This window comes from Hoplias malabaricus, unplaced genomic scaffold (assembly GCF_029633855.1).
Source record: "Hoplias malabaricus isolate fHopMal1 unplaced genomic scaffold, fHopMal1.hap1 scaffold_127, whole genome shotgun sequence".
Classification (NCBI taxonomy): Eukaryota; Metazoa; Chordata; class Actinopteri; order Characiformes; family Erythrinidae; genus Hoplias; species Hoplias malabaricus.
Window position 1 is genome coordinate 1 of NW_027101095.1, and position 21,631 is coordinate 21,631.

The 21,631-nt window shown below is 46.9% G+C and overlaps 1 protein-coding gene across 1 annotated transcript; it reads left to right on the forward strand.

Annotated features, from left to right (window-relative positions):
- The first annotated feature begins 3,069 nt into the window (after window positions 1-3,069).
- On the forward strand, window positions 3,070-15,727 carry LOC136684542 (CXADR-like membrane protein). Its single transcript, XM_066659209.1, has 6 exons — window positions 3,070-3,209; window positions 4,674-4,869; window positions 6,952-7,119; window positions 10,120-10,242; window positions 10,685-10,826; window positions 11,845-15,727. Exons 1-6 carry the CDS (start codon window positions 3,090-3,092, stop codon window positions 12,182-12,184), a joined length of 1,089 nt encoding a protein of 362 aa, XP_066515306.1. The 5' UTR covers window positions 3,070-3,089; the 3' UTR covers window positions 12,185-15,727.
- Window positions 15,728-21,631: the final 5,904 nt, after the last annotated feature.

Genomic DNA, 21,631 nt, shown 5'->3' on the forward strand with positions numbered 1-21,631 from the left:
CACTCTATCAGATTCACACACACACATACACACACACACACACACACACACACATACACACACACACACACACACACTACACACCCATGCTCAAATGCCCTCTCCCCTACACATTCAAACACACACACACACACATATACACACACACACACACACACACACATATATACACACACACACACACACACAGACCCATGCTCAAATGCCCTATCCCCTACACACTCAAACACACACACACCACACACACACACACACACACACACACACACACACACACACTCCTCTCTGTCTCCCTTTAAGAACCACATCCACAACCTCCACCGCCTCCAACTGCCTTTAAGCAAAAACAAAAGACACTCTCAGGGAAACTCCACCACTTTTCCATAATTTCCACAGTGAAGTAGGAGATGTGTGGACACAGTCATTTACAACGGAGTCCCTCCAAAGGCCAGAAGTGTTGGTGGGCCGTTCAGTAAACAGTGGGGCACTGAGAGGACAGTGTGTGTGGTGTGGTACAGCAGCGTCTGAAGGGTCTTTAAACAGTGTTCTCTTTATTTAATTTTATATTACAACCAGCTGCTTTTTGGTACCTTTTTAAAGGTCTGTAGTTGTTTTGTTTCTCTCTCTCTTTTTCAGTCTTCAGTTTCTGAACACAGAGATGCTCCTGGATGATTACTTGTCAGTGGGGGTCCACTCCCAGTCCTGCAGTGACTCAGAGTGTGTAAAAGAACTGAACAAATGCAGTGGAAAACACACACACACACACACACACACACACATTCACTCTCAGAACCCAGTTCCAACTCATTCACTCACATCCACATCCACTCTAAGCTCTCACGTTGTTGTGATGCACACTGAACATATGCTCCTTAATCTCTGTCTCACACACACACACACACACACACACACACACACACACACACACACACACACACACACACACCTTGCTGCTGTGATTGAAAGCCGTATTGGCTTGTGTGTAAGATAAATGAGTCCAGGCCGGGAATTAAAAAGTCTATGAGCAGGGGACGACTGCGGGGGGAGCTCCACTCTGCTGCATTCTGCTGAGTCATGCTTTCACTTCACTGAGAGACGCAGCTGCACCCACCCTCCCCAAATCCTGCAGACATCCCTTTAACGTGGCAAACAATTACACACAGTCTCTTACCTTTCTCCAACAACGTAGCCTATTTGAATGCTAGTAGCGCCCCCTTGTGGAAAACCTTCAGCCTGCTGAACACGAGAGTGTGAGTGAGTTCCATTCAGGAACCACAGATGGGAGGTGCATAGTCCTCTCATTACCCCAGAGGCAGTCAGTCAGCCATGGCTTGTTCGGGGTCTGAAGTTTAATAGTCCTAGTGAGGTGGGGATTAACTTTGAGCAGTTGTAGAAATGACTGTAGAAATGGAACTAAACTGGGCCTTATATTGAGCCCTGTGGCACTAATGGCACAAAAGCATGGAGACTGAATATTTGGCCGGCTGCATGTGGTGAGGTCAATGGTTGCCCACTTATCCTCTTGCTGATGGTCAAATGACTGGATCCCTCCCCTACCCACACACACACACACACACACACACACACACACAAACGCACATTCTCCAGGAGTCCTCTTCAACAGACACGTCAATTAGCAGCTAGTCTCAACCCGATAGACTTCACAAAGCATTTGTCACTCATTTGCAAACACAGGAGGCCAGTTTTGGGAAGAGGAAATGTCACAATATTTACACAAGCCCCACACGCCTCTCTCTGCTCTATTTCGGGCACCCCCTCGCCCTGACTCTCTCCGAGGCAAGTCGCACAGATTAACCAGGGCTACTATGCTAATACCAGAGCTCTGAAAATATCCCAGCGTAAGCCCGGTGAAGCTGGACATTGTTTTGCTCTGTTCCATCTTCTGGGGACTCGGGTATTCAGGCTGCCCCAGCCACCACCCCTGGGACACAGCGAGCCCCAAATCCTCCAGACGCCCGCCTGTAATGCCTCTCAAGCCTCCGGCACCAGCCTCAAGCCTCCGTGTAATTAGCCCTGCATCTCTGCGTCCCTGTGGAGTAGTCAGGTGCACAGAGAGGCTAGTACGGTCAGGTTTTGAGTCTGTCTGCTGAAAATAAGGGCACCACTGTTACAGTGACATATTTTACCCTGTTATTTGATATTTATGGTTATTAACTGTTATTACCAGTAAATTGACCAGAAGAGGATAGGTCCCCTTGTGTGAGCCTTGGTTCCTCTCAAGGTTTCTTCCTCAGCTCTGAGGGAGTTTCTCTGTGCCACCGTCGCCCTTGCCCTCCCTCTCCTGGGGATTTTTACATTCTTTACATTTTTACATTTCATGTCAAAACTTTGTGGGTGCGAGCAAGGTGACCCCCACTTCCCCCTTCTCCCTGCTTATAGTGTTGGCTAGTTTGGGCATCTGTCAGCTGATGTGTCAGATCTGGGCAGTTTGCGATCTCCTCCGGTGTGTTTAGTTGTACAGGGTTGTTGTGCTAGCAGCAGTTCAACAAGAATTGATGTGTAGTGGGGTATTGGGAGGTAGGGGGCATGCTCTAAGAGTTTTCAAATGCTTCTATTCTGCCACACTTTCAAAACCTAACCCTAACCCAGCCATTTCCAATCTTGGGAAGACATGCCTCCCCCTCTCACCCCACAGTTCCTATGTCTGTGAGCAATATGAACGTTGTATGATTATTGACTGTATGCCCAGATGTTAATAGTGTCGTTTACATGCAGCACTGTTGGTTCCAGCCAGTCGTATCTGAGTAAACATAGTGGAAAGGTCTTGTAGTGTGTGTTTTATTTTGTCACATTGTCTAACTCTAATTATAACCCCACATCAAACCCCCAACTTCGCCTTGAACTGACAGTAACGGGTTTATAGAAGCTTCGTGTGTGATTTCAGAGCCGTTCTGCTGCAGAGTTCCTGAAATAGAAGAAAGGCAATAAAGGGATTGGAGAGAGTCTCTGAGGCCGACACAGCTGTGCTTCTGTGGAAATATTCCACCCTTCTCAATGTCCGTGTGTGTGTGTGTGTGTGTGTTGTTACAGTGCTGCTGAGTTCGTTCTCGGCCAGGGCTCAGACGGAGATGAAGCGGGTCGTCGGGGACAATGCCACATTGCCGTGTCATCACCAGTTCTGGCAGTCCCACGGACAGTCGCTGGACATCGAGTGGATTCTGCAGAAACCCAACTTCAAACAGCGAGTGGTAATAATAAGCACCCCCCCCACCCCCAAATCCATACACACACACACACACCACACGCACACCTTTCTTTTCTTACATGTCCTTTCTTTTATTGTTTTATTTGTTTCTTTTTCAGTTTGTGCTTCAGTTTTTTTCTCTATCTGCTATCCATCATTTCTACACACCCTTTCTCTTTCTTTCTCTCTACCCCTCACTCACAATAATTACTTTTTATCTTGCTCTCTCTCCTTTATTTTTTTCTTCCTGTTTCTCAATTTTCTCTCTCTCTGTCAGTTTCACTCGCTCTCATTTCTTTTTCCATCTGTTGGCATCTCTTTTTAATTTCTTTATGCTACTGTTCCTAGTTCAATTTCTCTCTCTCTCTCTCTCTCTCTCTGTCTCCCTCCTCCTCCTCCTCCTCCTCCCCCTCCTTCGCACAGACACAGATTACACTCTGGATCTATTTGTAGCAGCATTTTCATTTGGAGGAAATAATGAATTTAAGCAGAGACTAATATAATATCTGCTGTAATTTCTCTGTAGCTGGATCCAGAAGTGGTTTTCAGTGGTGTGTCAGTATCAGCTCAGCGCCGCAGCAGTGCTCTCCTCCCGCTTAATATGTGTGTCACTTACAGCATTAGACTTTCAAATGAAAGGAAAGATCAGATAAGACACTCTATTCTCCACACTATTAGTCTGAATAAAGCCGGATGTGTGGGTGTGTGTGTGTGTGTGTTTTGCGTGTGGCAGCGCGAGTGGAAAACCTTCTATTCCCATATTCACCCGTAGGGATCTTCATTTGGAATATTTTATAAAAATAACAGTTTTTGATTCCTCCGGAGCAGCAGAGGATCACATTCAGTGCTCCACAGGGTGATGGCGCTAAAGAGTCAGCGCTGACGTGGAAGATATGGTGCAATGTAGCATAAGGTTATTTCTCAGAACTGTTACCACGAGGAGAGGGAGAGTTCTCAGCTCTCGGGCCATGTCTCGTTCCTGTGCAGAAGTAGAGACAGCCTTCTCAGTCCCATCTGGATTTGGAGCTTTGGGGCTGGGGGTTGTTGTTTCACTGCCACCTGCAAAGCATTGTGGGACACACTGAACAAGGAGTCTGCTCTTTCTGTTTAAATTGTGTGTGTGTGTGTGTGTGTGTGTGTGTGTGTGTGTGTGTGTGTGTGTGTGACTGAAACTGTGTGTGACTGTGTGTCTGTGTGAGAGAGAGAGAGAGAGAGAGAGCAGGTGGAGTGCTGATATACACTGGCACCGCCATTTAGTGCTGTCTTACCTCAGGCAGTGAAAACCCGCCACACTCCAACTGTGTATGTGTGTGTGTGTGTGTGTGTGTGGCACTAGTACTCATAGCCAGTACATAGCCCAGAAGCACACTACAGTAATGGCATATAGATTTCATAATGCATTTCACTGTGTCTCTAAATACTCCTCTCTCTCTCTCTCTCTCTCTCTCTCTCTCTCTCTCTCTCTCAGATCATCACCTTTTTTGATAACAAGGTGTACACTAACGTGGTCCCGGCGAGTCGTCTGTCGTTTGCGGGGGACTATCTGAACGGAGACGCGTCTCTCCTGATCAGCGATCTGCAGCTGAGTGACTCTGGAGAATACCACTGTAAAGTAAAGACAGGGGGGAAGTACCACTGGAGCCAAGTCAACCTCATCGTACTGGGTAAGACCTAGACTCCGCCCCTCAAGAGACCTCAAGCTCCACCCACTTAGTGACCCAGGGCTAACTTCAGCCTCGCATTGTCACCTTTTTAAGGTGGAACAGAAAACTCAAATAAGAGGCTGGTGAATATTATTAGAAACTATTAGAAAACAGAATAAGAAGGAAGCATCTACCAGTGACATTTAACCCGCTGGAGTCTGCGGCCTTTCAGCCACGTCTGAGGTGATCTGACATGCCGTGATACAGAAGTCTGGATCCGAGCCTCCGAACCAAGGAACCAAAACTCATAGGGAACCGCCCTTCTTGGGTCGACACCGGAGACACAACCAATAACATCACAGCAGTGAAAAGAACAGACAGAGATGGAGTAACAGTAAAACAGGTCAAATATTAGTGATGAAGGTGAGAGGGAGCAGGAGGTGGTCAGTGACTCTGTGGAAGGGTAAAAACCTTCATTTGGGCTAAAACAGTCCTGACAAGGACAGACCCCAGACCAGTTACTACCCCAGGGCCACGCTGACCTGAGCAACCAGCGCCATCATCTACAAGCTCCCCAATGCCCTTCTGACCATTAGAAATGTTCCAGCATCAAATGTAAAGTAAGTCTCTATAGAAACCTCTATCCACATGTTGCCGTTAGGCTAATGAGAGCGGTGGGCTCGGTCACTGTCCCCTTCCTGTCCACTGCCCATCTTCCAGGAAGCCAGCCTTCATTTGCTGCCTGCCAGACCCCTCTTAATAACGCTCCAATTGGATTCCACCTTTCATTGATTTGATTTCTCCTCTCACCACATGGTTAGAGCTGGGGAGGGTCTGTTCCTTTCTTCTTCCTTGTTCTTCATTCAATGAAAATTGAAGCAGGAGAAAAGTGGCCAGTTTCCCAAGTCCTAGGACTTTTTGGTGCACTGTGGACATTCTGTTCATTTATTCACACACACAAACACACACACCATTTACTCTCGGTCCAGACATGCTTCTCCACATCTGAGAGCTCAGTGCTTCAGGCTCCAGACAGGGGTCTCGGTCCTGCTGGGTTTACTCTGTGGGATTGGAAGAAGCAGGAGGGTCCTCTCTGATTTGACAGGGGCCTTTCCCCCTCAGAGGCATTTTTAATTCTGATTTTATTTCCTTAATCATGTTAGGAACAGGCTGGAGTCTCCTCACAGCAAGAGTCTAGAAGAGAGGGCGCAAATGACTGTGTCTGGTTTATTTGTGTGTGTGTGTGTGTGTGTGTGTGTGTGTGTGTATGTGTGTGTGTGAGAGGTAGAGAGAGAGAGAGACAGAGAGAGAGAGTACACAAGGCTGTGCTATATCATATCATTCAAAATAATATCATCATTTTTAAAATGATAAACATCTATATCGTGATAATGGTGATATTCTGGCTTGTTTACATAGTAACATCATAGTAACCCACCCCTTGTGTTTTGAAAAGTAAGAGAACACATCATCACCGTTATTGAATCTCGTATGAAATACACACACAGATGTGGACACGTGTTCAATCAAATTCTCCGTGCCACAGTGCAGTGTTCGTGTGGGGTCGTGTGTAGAAACCCCCCGTGTCCGTATGCTGCGCAGTGAGCTGTTGTCTCCCATGACATTGTCTTTAATGAGGAAGGACGTGCGCTAGCGTTGGCTCACTTCCAGTTCCATCCATTCTCCGTGGTCATTTTTGGACGGGTTGCCAGATGTTGACGCATTAGTCCTGGACTGACATCTAGTACCCAGTCCAAACCTCAGACCACAGTCAGGAATTAAGGTGGTCCAGAAATCCCATGGGGGTAAAGTCTCCACATGTTCTTCAGGGATGTGTTTTTTAGATGAGGTTTTGTTGCGACGGTGTAATTAATGATGCGATCTAAATATTAGTCAATCAACAACACCAACAAAGGTGTCATAAGGTGGCTTTACCTTCGCCAACACTTTAGAGTGTTTCTGCTGCCTCATTTAAGGTGGAATGGATAGTCTTTTTATTGCCAGATTGTAAGGTAAATACTGATATATTTAAAGCAGAAGAAGCACAGTTTTCTTAAGATTTATTTTCTCTCTCTCTCTCTCTCTCTGTCTCTCTCTCTACAGTAAAGCCGTCGAAGCCTCGCTGCTGGATGGAGGGCCGGCTGCTGGAGGGCAGCGATGTACGGCTCAGCTGTAAATCTGCAGATGGCTCTGACCCCATCCACTACAAGTGGGAGAGAGTTCTGGACAAAGGCAAAAGCGTGGGCAAACTGCCCCCACTGGCCCTCATCGGTGAGCTCTACACCTACGCTGACCACAGCAGGGCTCTGGGTACTTCAGCCCTCTACAGCAGGAGCTCACACACACACACACACACACACACACACACACACACACACACACACACACACAGAAGTCATAATACCAGTGCTGGAAATGGATTAATCTATAACAAGCTGTAAACACAGGCGTGGAGATATTTACTGTGACCGTGATCACATCTGTAAACGAGCTGGTGATTTTCTCAGGGAAACTGCACAGTTGTGTTCACAAATAACATAGTTATAGATAAATAAAGTGGGATTTGTGGATTTGAAGTGGGAGTGTGTATAGGAGTGTGTAGACGGACCTTCCCAGGAGGAGGGGGATGGAGAAGGATAAAATAAGTCTTTATGCAGCTACAGTTTTTCATCCAACACCACTGCGGTTTTAAAAGTTCTGTTTTGTGTTTTCTCTGTGTACGCTGTTGTAGTTTTGTCTGTTGTACTCGGGTCTAATGAGGGTTCAGTTACTTTACCACGTCCTGTATATTATATTATCTTTTTTAGTGTCGCCTCTAATGTGGATTCTACTGTGGAGTTTCTCTAATGGCTGCTAAATCTCCTTTGCTATTAATAGATTTAATTATCTATGAATCTTGCGATGGAGCTGCTGCACATGAGCTTAAGGTTCCCAGGATTTATAAAGTGCAGTTGGTTTCTCTGAGCGATGGGGATTTCTCTGGGATGAGTTGGAGTGATGCTCAGGATTCAGAACTAAACATCCAGCATCAGAAGTGAACTGGAGCCTGGATGCCATCAGACCCTCACAGCAATGTTCTAGAATCAGGTGTAAACCCTTGGAACAGACGTTTTGATCAGGATGTGTTCAGTTACAGTCTGTGGTTTGTAGGAACTGTGTGTCGCCTGAGAACTGACCTTCTAATGTTTCTGGAAAGATGAAGAGAGACAAGTGACAGAGGAATGTGAGGATGGAGGGGTGTGAGAGGGCAGTGTGTGAGAATGGAGGGGTGTGAGGATGAAGGGATGTGAGGGGGCCGTGTGTGAGGATGGAGGTGTGTGAGGATGAAGGGATGTGAGGGGGCCGTGTGTGAGGATGGAGGGGTGTGAGGATGGAGGGGTGTGAGGATGAAGGGATGTGAGGGGGCCGTGTGTGAGGATGGAGGGGTGTGAGGATGGAGGGGTGTGAGGATGAAGGGATGTGAGGGGGCCGTGTGTGAGGATGGAGGGGTGTGAGGATGGAGGGGTGTGAGGATGAAGGGATGTGAGGATGAAGGGATGTGAGGATGGAGGGGTGTGAGAGGGCCGTGTGTGAGGATGGAGGGGTGTGAGGATGAAGGGATGTGAGGGGGCCGTGTGTGAGGATGGAGGGGTGTGAGGATGGAGGGGTGTGAGGATAAAGGGATGTGAGGGGGCCGTGTGTGAGGATGGAGGGATGTGAGGATGAAGGGATGTGAGGATGGAGGGATGTGAGGATGAAGGGATGTGAGGGGGCCGTGTGTGAGGATGGAGGGATGTGAGGATGAAGGGATGTGAGGGGCCAGTGTGTGAGGATGAAGGGATGTGAGGATGGAGGGATGTGAGGGGACAGTGTGTGAGGATGAAGGGATGTGAGAGGGCAGTGTGTGAGGATGAAGGGATGTGAAGATGTAGGGATGTGAGGATGAAGGGATGTGAGGGGGCAGTGTGTGAGGATGGAGGGATGTGAGGATGAAGGGATGTGAGGGGCCAGTGTGTGAGGATGAAGGGATGTGAGGGGCCAGTGTGTGAGGATGAAGGGATGTGAGGATGGAGGGATGTGAGGATGAAGGGATGTGAGGGGGCAGTGTGTGAGGATGGAGGGATGTGAGGATGAAGGGATGTGAGGGGCCAGTGTGTGAGGATGAAGGGATGTGAGGATGGAGGGATGTGAGGATGAAGGGATGTGAGGGGGCAGTGTGTGAGGATGGAGGGGTGTGATGATGGAGAGGTGTGAGGATGAAGGGATGTGAGGGGACAGTGTGTGAGGATGAAGGGATGTGAGGGGGCAGTGTGTGAGGATGAAGGGATGTGAGGATGGAGGGATGTGAGGATGAAGGGATGTGAGGGGCCAGTGTGTGAGGATGGAGGGATGTGAGGGTGGAGGGATGTGTGGATGGAGGGATGTGTGGATGAAGGGATGTGAGGATGGAGGCATGTGAGGGGGCAGTGTGTGAGGATGGAGGGATGTGAGGATGAAGGGGTGTGAGGGTGGAGGGATGTGTGGATGGAGGGATGTGTGGATGGAGGCATGTGAGGGGGTAGTGTGTGAGGATGGAGGGATGTGAGGATGAAGGGATGTGAGGATAGAGGGATGTGAGGGGGCAGTGTGTGAGGATGGAGGGATGTGAGGATGGAGGGATATGAGGATGAAGGGGTGTGAGGATGGAGGGATGTGAGGTTGAAGGGATGTGAGGGTGGAGGGATATGAGGATGAAGGGGTGTGAGGATGGAGGGATGTGAGGGTGGAGGGATGTGTGGATGGAGGGATGTGTGGATGGAGGCATGTCAGGGGGCAGTGTGTGAGGATGGAGGGATGTGAGGATGGAGGGATGTCAGGGGGCAGTGTGTGAGGATGGAGGGATGTGAGGATGGAGGGATATGAGGATGAAGGAGTGTGAGGTTGAAGGGATGTGTGGATGGAGGGATGTGTGGATGGAGGGATGTGTGGGTGGAGGCATGTGAGGGTGGAGGGATGTGGAGGTAGCATTGTTTCCAAGCCCCTGTCTCACTTTGTGTGTAACAGATTGTTGGTCTCTTACAAGGCCCTGAGAAGATGCCCCTAGTACAACAATGGAGTGTGTGTGTGTGTGTGTGTGTGTGTGTGTGTGTGTGTGTGTGTGTGTGTGTGTGTGTGTGTGTGTGTGTGAATGTAATTGAATGCAGAGGAACAGCTTCACTGTAGTGACAATAAAAATAATGTTTAAAATGTATTAAATTATTCTTATTAGTCATCTAAGCTGATGTGTGTGTGTGTGTGTGTGTGTGTTTTTAGACCTGAAGAACCCTGAGATCGTGACACTGAGGAACCTGACCCAGGAGAGCTCCGGGGTGTACAGGTGTACGGCCAGCAATGATGTCGGGGAGGAGAACTGCATCATCGAAGTCACTATGCAGTGTGAGTGGGGTGGGGGTGGGGCTGAGTGATGTGGGGTGTAGTGAGGGCAGGGCTGAGTGGGGTGTGGTGGGGCGGGACTGAGTGATGTGGGGTGTGGTGAGGGTGGGGCTGAGTAATGTGGGTTGTGGTGGGGGCGGGGCTGAGTGGTGGGGCGGGGCTGTGGGGTGTGATGGGGCGGGGCTGTGGGGTGTGGTGGGGTGGGGTGGGAGGAGGACAGGTCCCAGAGTGACTTGTATCCTTGCTACTGCTGCTGTGATGGATAGAGCACACACTTCACACTGGAGAAAAAATAAATAAAACTTGTTTTCTACTCTCTCTCTCCTTCCCACCCTCCCTTCCTCTCTCTCTCTCTCTCTCTCTCTCTCTCTCTCTCTCTCTCTCTCTCTCTCTCTCTCTCTCTCTCTGTGTGTGTGTGTGTGTGTGTGTGTGTGTGTGTGTGTAGATGTACGAGGTATAGGAGTGGTGGCCGGAGCGGTAGTGGGAGTGTCCTTCGGTGTCGTCATTATCATCCTCATCATCTGGCTGGTCTTCCGCAAGAAAGAGAAGAAGAAATATGAAGAGGAGGAGACACCCAACGAAATCAGGTACATGAACGCCTATCATCTTTGTCGCCTGTCACTTTGTCACTTCTGAAACACTCCAGTGTTTAAACCTCAGTGTCTTCAGTATCCGTGTACACACATGAGGACAGTGACTATGGCATTTTCACAATCTCCACCTTGAAAACAACCTCTGTTTTCAGTCTGTGACCTACAGCGCTGTTTTGATGTGGACAGGAGGAAAAACACAGGCCAAAAACTCTTTTTAAAAATCTGTATTGGTGGGACCTAAGTTTATGTTTGTGAAAATAAAGTGCATGGCCAGTGTTTAAATCAAGAATGGTCATGGTGTGTGTGTGCGTGTAACACACAGACACAAACAGACACACACACACACACCATGACCATTCTTGATTTAAACACTGGCCATGCACTTTATTTTCTCACGAGGTGTATTTGAACTTAGGGCCTTGAATACAAGTGTAGCTTTTAATAGGACTGTTCTTCTGAAAAGTGTGTGTGTGTGTGTGCGTGTGTGTCTAGGCATTCCCATCACAGCAGCCGAAGCTAACCAGTTGTGGAGGACATCTTCCATAATGTATCAGTCTGTTGATAGACATACAGCGACTGTTGTGGCAACTTCTCCTGCCTGTGTTGCTATGAATAAAACATCTGTGTGTGTGTGTGTGTGTGTTTGGGGGGTGGGGCACTTAAACCTTTTTACACACATGTAGGGACCACCAGCTGGAACCCCCAACATAAATCAGAGCTTAGAACATTGCTCTGAGGATTTGATAGCATCAATAATGATGGGTAATGATGTTAGATGATCAGCCACTCTGACTCATCCCAAAGGTAGCAGTTGATGCTCCATTGCTCCAAAGATTGGAGTTCCACTGCTACACAGCAGTCTGAGTGGCTTTCAACAATTGCCATTGGGCATTGGGGCCCTCAGGGATCTGTGAACACTCGAATATCTGTGTCCCCACTGTTTATATCTTAAAGTGCTTGGCCATGTCCTATAATGTCATCTAATGTGTTTATTCTTTGTTTGTTTGTGCAGGGAGGATGCTGAGGCTCCCAAGGCCAAACTGGTGAAGCCCAACTCTCTGTCGTCATCTCGCTCAGGCAGCTCTCGCTCCGGAGCCTCGTCCACACAGTCCATGGTGCATAACAGCGTCCCACGTGTCCACCGCCCACGGCCCCCAGCCGTCACTGCCCTCAAGGAGAACGGTGGGCCGCCCGACTTCCTACAGTCGCCACCCGCCTATGCACAGGTGGTGCCCAAGACCCCCGAGCACCCAGCCACGCCCAAGTTCAGGCTGCCCAACCCCTCGGTGAGCGTGACCTCATCCCAAGGTGTCATAATCCCAGGCCAGAGCAAGGCCTTTCAGACTGTGTAGTGGGCTGGATCAGATCCTCAGGATGGGGAAAGTCCTACTGACCCCTCCGTAGCAGATTTGTGAGCTAATGTTAATACTGTGTACACAAAAAAGAGCGAGAAATAAATACAAGCCAAATTTATCGGATATACGTCAAACAAAATCAATAATCGTACAAACTTAAAAATGAATGCATAAGTTAAAAAGGGAAGTGCTTGCCCCCATTGAATTAAACCCAGAGGAGGAGAACGTTTCTGCTCGTTATTCTCGATTCCTGCACTCCATTTCTCTCTCTCGCTCACACTTTTGCTCTTTAGTTTTCCCTCTCTCACCCTCTTCTTCGTTCTCACCATTTTAAGTTATTCTTCCCTTCTGTTTTCATCCTGGATTGGAAGCAACAAGGTGGAAAGATTGCCCCCGGAGAAAGGTTTTTATTTATTCATCGAGAAATTGAAAGGGAGGAGCCGAGTTTACGGAGTCGCAGGGGCCAAGCGATGATTGGATGAAGGAAAGGACTGTTCTTGAATCGCGGAGAAGGGTGAGGGGCAATCAGAGGCGATCCAATCCTGCCTCCTCACATCCTGTCATCAGATCTCCTTCCTGGAATGTGACAAAGTAAAAATTGCATCATTCTATAATCGGAGGAGACATCCGAGGAAACATTTCCCATGAAATCTCTGGAGTGATGGTGAATGGGATAAGACCTGGACCTGTCACTGGCTGTTTATTCACTGACCACTGTTCACAGCTACAGCTCTGAAATCACATGCAACACCGTGTGACATCTGTTCCTCAGCGTCCACATATTTACTGTTTAAGTCTGTATACAGGATCTGGATGTGTTGCTAAAGGGGTTCTGTGGGTGTGGACACCAGTCAGTCAGTGCTGACCCATGGACCTGCTCCTGGATGATTTATGCTTGTTTTATTCTCATAGCTTTATTTACGTTATTTACAATGTTACGAAACCAAAAGAGGAAAACAATGAATGTGTGCTCAGCAGATTAAACTCCTCGATGATTTTTTGTTTTGTATTTTTGTATTTTTTTTTTTTTTTTTGTGTAGACCTCACAATATGTTCTGAACTACTTTTGTAGCTGTACTTCTGTGGCAGTTGAATCTCCCACTGATGTGGGTTAGAGCAGCAACTGGGACAGAACCGTTCACAAGTTTGGACACTTACTGATTTCACGCTTCTTCTCATGTGGTGGGCAGTTGTTTGAGTTAAAAATAAAATTGCTTTATTTATTCATCTTCTAGAGAGGGCACCTTAAAATTTTCCAGAGAGCTCATAAGTTCGCTTACTCACTTGTTTTATAACAAAACCCGAGAGCATTCAAAGGAGCAGTCAGCCCAGTTTCTCCAAAGATTAATGAGTCTCAGTTCATGGTTCCCAACAGCATCCCCTGTGTCCCCATATACATTTCTAAAGTCCCAACCTGCCTACACACAGGTGGTAAACAAGATGTTACAGCTTCATGCTGCCAAACCTCTCGGTGAGCGAAACCTTGTCCCAGAGAGTCATAATCCCAGACCAGAGCATGGCCTTCCAGACTGTATAGTGGGCTTAGCCTGACCCTCTGAAAGTTTAAGGCCCTAATGACCTCGTATGATACAGGAAATAGTGCCGCGGATAATATCACTGCTTCAGTATCAAACTGAATTTAAAAGGGGCCCCACGTTGGGCGACCCATTCTATAGAGCATAGAGTGCTTCAGTCGCAAATAATTTTTGCTAATTTAAGCATAAACCCAGAAACCAAAATAGCCCCCAGGCTCTGAGAACCACTCAGTCAGAGGAATCCAAGCTCCTGACTGCCACTGTATCAACACCAAATATTAGTGTGTGAGAGTTTGTAAACACACAAGTTATGTACACATCAGGAGAGCAGTGGCATGCCCCAAGGCTCTCCTCTAGGACCCTTAACGATGGGCTGTAACAGGATGGCTGCCTCTTAGCATCAGCAACCCTTCTATTCCTCCACCCCAAGGACTGTCATTATCCCACTCTCCAGGTCCCTAAGTGAAGGACTGACTCAGTGCATTTGCAAGATCCGAAGCAGATGAGTAGCCTATTTCGTGTGCCTTCTCAGTCCCATGTCGTCGTCTTCTTCTTCTTACCCCTTTTTCTCAGTCCTTCCATTACGATACACCAAAAGACAAGCCAGCGTCCAACATGCAGCGGCCATGGGACGAGAGAGAGAGAGAGTGTCCTACACATCCAGGCAGCCTCTGCAGCTGCACCCTGTACAGTCCTTGTTGTAGTTATAATAAGTTTTATAATGTACATACATATAGATATACGCACACAGTATCCTTTAAGGTATCGAGAGATGGCCGCAGTTAAAGGACCATCCGTACTGTAGAATATTTAAAGCATTTTCAAGTGTGAAGGTGGAGGGGGAGATCTGTCTATCATAAATGGCAGCATCACCTTCTAAATCCCTGTATAGGCTTCTTATCTAACCTAAGTCACTTGGACATTTACAGAAGTGTACAGACGGACTTCAGTCAGTTTGAGATGCAGTGTCTCTCGTGATTTTCAGGGTTTTCTTTTGGTACAGAATGCAGTCCCAATTCACTTCTCTCCACTCAAGTCTAAGACCAGTCTCGACTGTTCAGTAGAATTTTTTTTTTCTTTTTGTTTCTTTGTTCGCCACAGCATTGTACAAAATGGAATTAATTTTACAAAGACCCTCAGTGTGATGGACAGAACAGGACACAGCTGTAATAGTGAAGCATATGATAAACCTGTACCTTGTGTAAATACACCAATCAGCCATAGAATTAAAGCCACCTCCCTTACATTTATTTTATCAACTTGGCCATAAATGTGCACTTTGTAATTCTACAACCCTCATTGGTCCACCTTGTAGATGTAGAGTCAGAGACAGTAGCTCATCTGTTGCTGCACAGTGTGTGTCGCTCGTCCTCTAGTCCTTCATCAGTGACACAGGACGCTGTCGGCTGGATGTTTTTGGTCGGTGGACTGTTCTCAGTCCAGACACTGAGGGGTTTAAAAACACAACACACACTAACACACCACCACGAATCACCCCTGCTCTGTGGGTCAGGGTTAGGGTAGAAGAACAGATTGAACATGATTAATAAAGTATGACAGTCAACAGTCTGTAACTGTAGAAGTACAGAGTGGTCCTGTGTGGTCAGTGGAGCTGATACTGTAGAGAAAGGTGTGGTTTTAATATTATGGCTGATTGGTGTATAAATATTATTTTCCCCTTTCACATTTACATGATTTTCAGGTTCAGTTTATGACGACATTAATGTCGGAGGTACATTCTGGTAAATGTCTCATGGGACGCTCTTAATGTACCACTGTGTTCAGTCCATGAGGGGTTTTCTATAATAAAAGTCTTTAAACCTGTTCAAACCTGACACACCTGTGTGCTGAAGGAGAACGACATCATGGCCATGACTATACATTTTCCTTTATGTATTTCATTAATAGTTTATTTGTGTGGGTTTTTTTTTTATTCTTGAGTCATAAGTCTGTTAAGGCATAGGCCAATCCAACAATGCAACTTGAGTGTAAGTTGCTGACTCAAGTGTGTGTGTGTGTGTGTGTGTGTGTGTGTGTGTGTGTGTGTGTGTGTGTGTGTGTGTGGGTGGGTGGGTGGGTGGGTGGGTGGGTATGTGAGAGAGAGAGTGAGAGAAATAGACATGATCATTACAGTTTGGTTGAAGTTGTAATGGTGTGTAATACAGTGACTTGTAGTTCTAAAAATGATTTAACCACTTCCCATAACCTTTCTGTGTAATTGCCACACACACACACACACACACACAGTCCAATCTGAGTGAGTAGTCGCAGCAGTTGTTGGTGCAGTATCTGTGATGGATGTGCTGTCAGAAGGTGGAATGAGGTGTAGGGGGAGGTAGTGGGGGGCACAGGGGAAGCACTGTGTGGGTTAAACCACCACCCAAGCTCTCTGGTAACTCCGGTCCTCATTGGACAGTACTCTAGGCTGTGTACACAAAGGCCAGGTTAACACCGAACCGTCAACATGATCGGATCACGGTGGACAGGACACGGAACAGACACTGACCACACCTCCTTTTCCATGACAGTATTCAGAGAAATCTGAATGCTCCACGGTTAAATGGCTCCAAATTTCACAGCCACGAGAGGGTGGAGGCAATAGGAAGATGAAGGTGGAGTTACATCCTGTCAGGCCGTGATCGGATGATGTTGAGTTCACGTTGTATGCAAGGCCCTATTGCGTTCATTTTGAGATCTATGGAATTCATTCATGCATTATTAATAACCACTTCATACCAAACAAAGTTGCAGTGTGTTAAGAGACATTGTGAGTGACTGGGTGAGTGTGTGAAACTGCACAGGTGTGAGTAACTGGGTGGGTGTGTGAGTGACTGGGCGAGTGTGTCAGTGAGTGTGTGAGTGACTGGGTGAGTGTGTCAGTGACTGGGTGAGTGTGTAAGTGACTGGGTGAGTGTGTAAGTGACTGGGCGAGTGTGTAAGTGACTGGGCGAGTGTGTCAGTGAGTGTGTGAGTGACTGGGTGAGTGTGTCAGTGAGTGTGTGAGTGACTGGGTGAGTGTGTCAGTGAGTGTGTGAGTGACTGGGTGAGTGTGTGAAACTGTGTACAGGGGTGAGTGAGTGACTGAGTGAGAATGTCCACCATGTGTCCAGTGATTCTGAGCCGTCTCTGGACCCTCAGTGACACTGGTCATATCTTAATCACAAAATTTAGTTATGTTTTAAAATCTAAAATCCCTGGTTATAAATAACGGGTAAAGGACATGTGTCCAGTGTGTGTCGTAGGTTTTGGACACTCCTAATTGGTGAAGTCAGCTTGTTTAAAGGAACATTTTGTAATATATTTTAATATAAAATTCTCTGTCAATGCTACTCTGGGTTCAGCATTGCAGAAACTTCACTATGTAACTTTTGAAGGAGGGTAGGATACCACCGCAACCTCTCTTCGACTCCCCACTGATTTCAATACAGTGCAGTAAAATTGAATTACACTAGGGGGAGCCCCAAGAGGTAAAAACCCAAACCTTACCTAGTGTTCCTTTAACCACCATGGTGACAGCTTCACGCTCTTGTGGCTGTATTCCACGAATCCTCACAGCAATGTTCCAACTTCCAGAACAGAAGCTGTCTCTGCTGTGGTCAGATCCCTTAATCACACCTGTGACTTCAGACGTGTCATTTCATATGATTCTGATCTGTGTTCTGTGAGTGTAAATATGTCAGAGTCATGTATCATTGTGCTTATTCCTTTGTTACGGTCCCTCACTGATCTGTGTCCACTGCTGTTGATGGAGACCGGGGAATGGGAGGATGCCAGAACTGTTCGGACAGCAGAGCAGGTGGAGGTTCCACCAACACAGGGAACGATGGAGAACACTCTTCACCTCGTCCTCGTTATATTTTTTTACCCTCCACTTGTTTCTGAGGTCATTCAGAGACAAACCTGCGCTTTATTTTACTCTGATTCTGGAGAAGGAGGTCCGTTCTTGTAAATATGCCCCTCATGAGTGGAAAAAAATGTATATTTTTACGGATTCTGAGATATTATTACTTCATTTGCAAATAAAATATTGCAGTTATTTGGCCTAATGCTTTGTAAGACTCTGATTTCCAGTGAATGTTTATGATGACATTCTTTAAAACACTGACAGCAGTAGAGTGGGACATTGTATGGTGAAGTATAACACGGACCAGCGGCTCGTTTACCGACTCGTTTGGGTTCCTGTGATTTAGTTACCGTCTGTTATGAGGTTGATGCTTTGAATGAAATTGAGCGAAAGTCATCAGATGATAACATCTCCTTGTTTCTGTGACACACACACACACACACACTCCAAATGATCTTCCCAATGTTTTTCATCATTCTCCTTGCTCTCCTCATTCTCCCACACTCTAAAGCCCTGGTTCTGCTTTGATTTAGAGGACGGGGGGCTGAGTGGACACAAGGGCGTTCTGCACAGTGTAATAAAAGGTAACTGCCGTGATCGGAGACAGAAATACGGCTGTTTGAGCAGCACTGGACCAGATGCTTCTCTAAACAAACTCAGACATCTCTGATGCTGAATTAACAGAGAAAGAAAGTGCTTTGCCTTTTCCGTGTATTAATCCACACCCCGGTTTTGTCTGGAGCTCCGTTTCCTCACAAAGGAGGAGCTGTGTCTGCTTTATGTTCTGTGTTGGCCTTATTTTCCTTTTTCTTTCTTTGTTTTTTGTTCAATTCCATGTCTTCCCATTTGTTATGGAATGGCGCCCCCTTGTGGGCACGAGGCCGGATGCTGTTTGACATAAGCCAGATCACATTTTAAAGGGAAATGTTTCTGTGGTGAAATGGTTGCATCATTTAAAATGATTAATGTCTAGAGTCAGAATTATTTTCCAGTGGAGATGATGGTACCCAGACGTCTCTTTTAAAATCTCCCTCGCAGAAAGCGATTATATGAAATGGCTCATCAGAGACATTAATAGGTGAATCACTTATATCCTAGACCCTGATTTAAGGTGAAACTGAAAAGTTAAAACAGAACTCTGCAGAATGAGAATCTGAGCTGAGCTCCATGTCACAGAAGAGTGAGGAGAGGGGGGTGATCTCTGATTGTGGAACTCTTCTGAAGGAGAATGAGGCTCTAAATGTAACTAAAGTCCAGCAGCTCCTCTGATGTCACTGTAGACTGGTGCAGAGCTGCTACAGAGCGGCGCTAGTCGCCTGGGAATGAAGTGCTGCTCTGGTTTATATATGTTATGATGATGTATCAGGGTCTTGAAGGGTCGGCCCGTGTCGTAGGGGGAGATTTCCACAAGGCAGAGATGGTTTGTATATTCGTTTTGTGTTTATGCTTCTGTTAAAATTCTGATACAAGGACTGCGACCTGTAGAGCAGTGGACACTGAAGTGATTCAAAAGTAATCATCCAACATCAGGACCTGATTTCACTGGTGTTTTCTTGGCTCTCTGTCATCAAATCCTCACAGCAATATTCCAACATCCAATCTAAAGCCTGTCTAGAAATGTAGAAGCTGTCACTGTAGGTTAAAAGGAACAATCTCCCTATTACTGCCCTTCATTTGTGAAGAACCGTTGGATGAGCAGGTGTCCACCAAACTCCTGGCTCAGATCTTCAGCCTGTTGTAGTTTCCCATGGTTCAGTGGGGTACAATGAGTGCATCAGACTGTGACCCATATCTGAGGCACATTTCACCGTCTGAGGAGCAGACTAATTACGCTACAGTCATAAAGTCAGACAGAGAGGTTAATAGGATGCTATTTTTAATAAGCTCTCTGTATTATCCCACACTTCAGACCCTGTTAGTGTCACTCAGTGTGGGAGTGTATCAGATCCTCACTCTTTAATGCCCACATACGCTCCTCAGGTCAGAAACACTTACAGATCAAATGTGAATGCACTCACACTTAGGGCCGGTTTGTAACGGTCACAGAATCCAGTCAGTCCTTCACCTACGATGAAGGAAGTTAGAGTAAATCTGTGAAAAGCTCCAGCCACTGACCCCTTTACTGTTCCTCCTCTCGACCGACGCATTTCTGCAGAACTCTGTCCAGACTCGGGAAGCACATTCTGTTTACACTTGTGTTAAATGTAGAAGTGATCCGTCTCTGAGCTCCTCCGAATGTTATGTGAATGAATGTGGGGGGTTGCCAGAATTTCATGCAAATATCCACAGATATAACTGACAATCATTACTCATTACACACTGAACAAAAACTGGGAATGGTCTTTTTGTCAAATATAGACATATTTACTTTGAGACCAGAATGCTTCAACAACACGATTCCTATTCCCAATGGAGCGTAAGGATTAAGACCTGGATTAAGTTCTGGAGTTGGAGCTGCCCTTGTCACCCTAAACACACACACACACACACTGTACTGAGGGCCCAAGTTCCACACTGCACCAGTTCATCAGACACTGGCTAAAGAAACCCATCAGTGGCGGTTAGAGGGAGACCCTCGTTCCTCTTCTAGAGCTGAGAATGGCAGCGAGGGTCCGGCGGTGAGGTCAGAGCAGACTGAAAGTCACTTCAGGAAACTTCCTCATTCTGTAACAATTATAACACGGTCCTGATGCAGGAGGGACATCAGTGAGGAGACGAGGACAATGCTTCATCACCGCCGTCCCCTGAGACACTCCTCCATCCCCAGCAGGGCTTTAGAGGCCGACTGCGCTGAATAGATCTTGACTGTTCCTGACTGAATAGATCTTGTGCAAAGTTTCCTCCAGTGTTCCACTAATGAAATTAATCAAAGCCTTCTGAAAAGCAAGTTCAGCGTTTCACCCCAGGCTTTTCCAGGCTGCTGACCAGCGCACAGATCTATAGCTAAGCATAGCCCTCAAGCCCAGTGCTTTATTTACAGTGTATCCAGCTGAAGGTGATTAGGACAGACGTACACCACCGAGTGTGATCGGGAGCGTGTCCTTCCTTCCTTTTCTCCGGCTTTAGTTGTATTTAATTTATTTTTCCCCAAACTAGAGGCTGGAGGTGTGTTATCTGTGAGGAATGGTGTTCTGGCATCTGGAGCAGGTGACTGAGGCTGTGTCTGAGGAGAGATTTCTGAGGAACCTCTCACTACATCCCCTATGACATTTGACTTATGGGAATCCCAGCACCAGACAAGTAAGAACTAACCTCACAAACAAGCAAACAGCTGCTGGAACCCTGTGTGTGCTGCTTTTACACTCGTGCATCTGTCATTATAGCTGTAAATATATGGAGAGAGATTAGTCTCAAAATAATTTACAAATGCGTGAATGTTAATCCACAAATTAAACACAAATATGTTTCACTGTTCACAAATGAATACATCCCACTCTGTGTCTTACAGACTGTAATTTGTACAAATACATTTACATTCATAAACACATGTTTTTGGTTTTCATAGATATCCATCCATTATCTGTAACCGCTTATCCAACTTAGGGTCGCGGGGGGTCCAGAGCCTACCTGGAATCATCGGGCACAAGGCGGGAATACACCCTGGAGGGGACGCCAGTCCTTCACAGGGCAACACAGACACACACACATTCACTCACCTATGGACACTTTTGAGTCACCAATCCACCTACCAACGTATGTTTTTGGACTGTGGGAGGAAACCGGAGCACCCGGAGGAAACCCACACAGACACAGGGAGAACACACCACACTCCTCACAGACAGTCACCCGGAGGAAACCCACACAGACACAGGGAGAACACACCACACTCCTCACAGACAGTCACCCGGAGGAAACCCACGCAGGCACAGGGAGAACACGCCACTCTCCTCACAGACAGTCACCCGGAGGAAACCCACGCAGAAAAAGGGAGAACACACCAACACCTCAAAGACAGTCACCCGGAGGAAACCCACACAGACACAGGAAGAACACATCACACTCCTCAAAGACAGTCACCCGGAGGAAACCCACGCAGACACAGGGAGAACACACCACTCTCCTCAC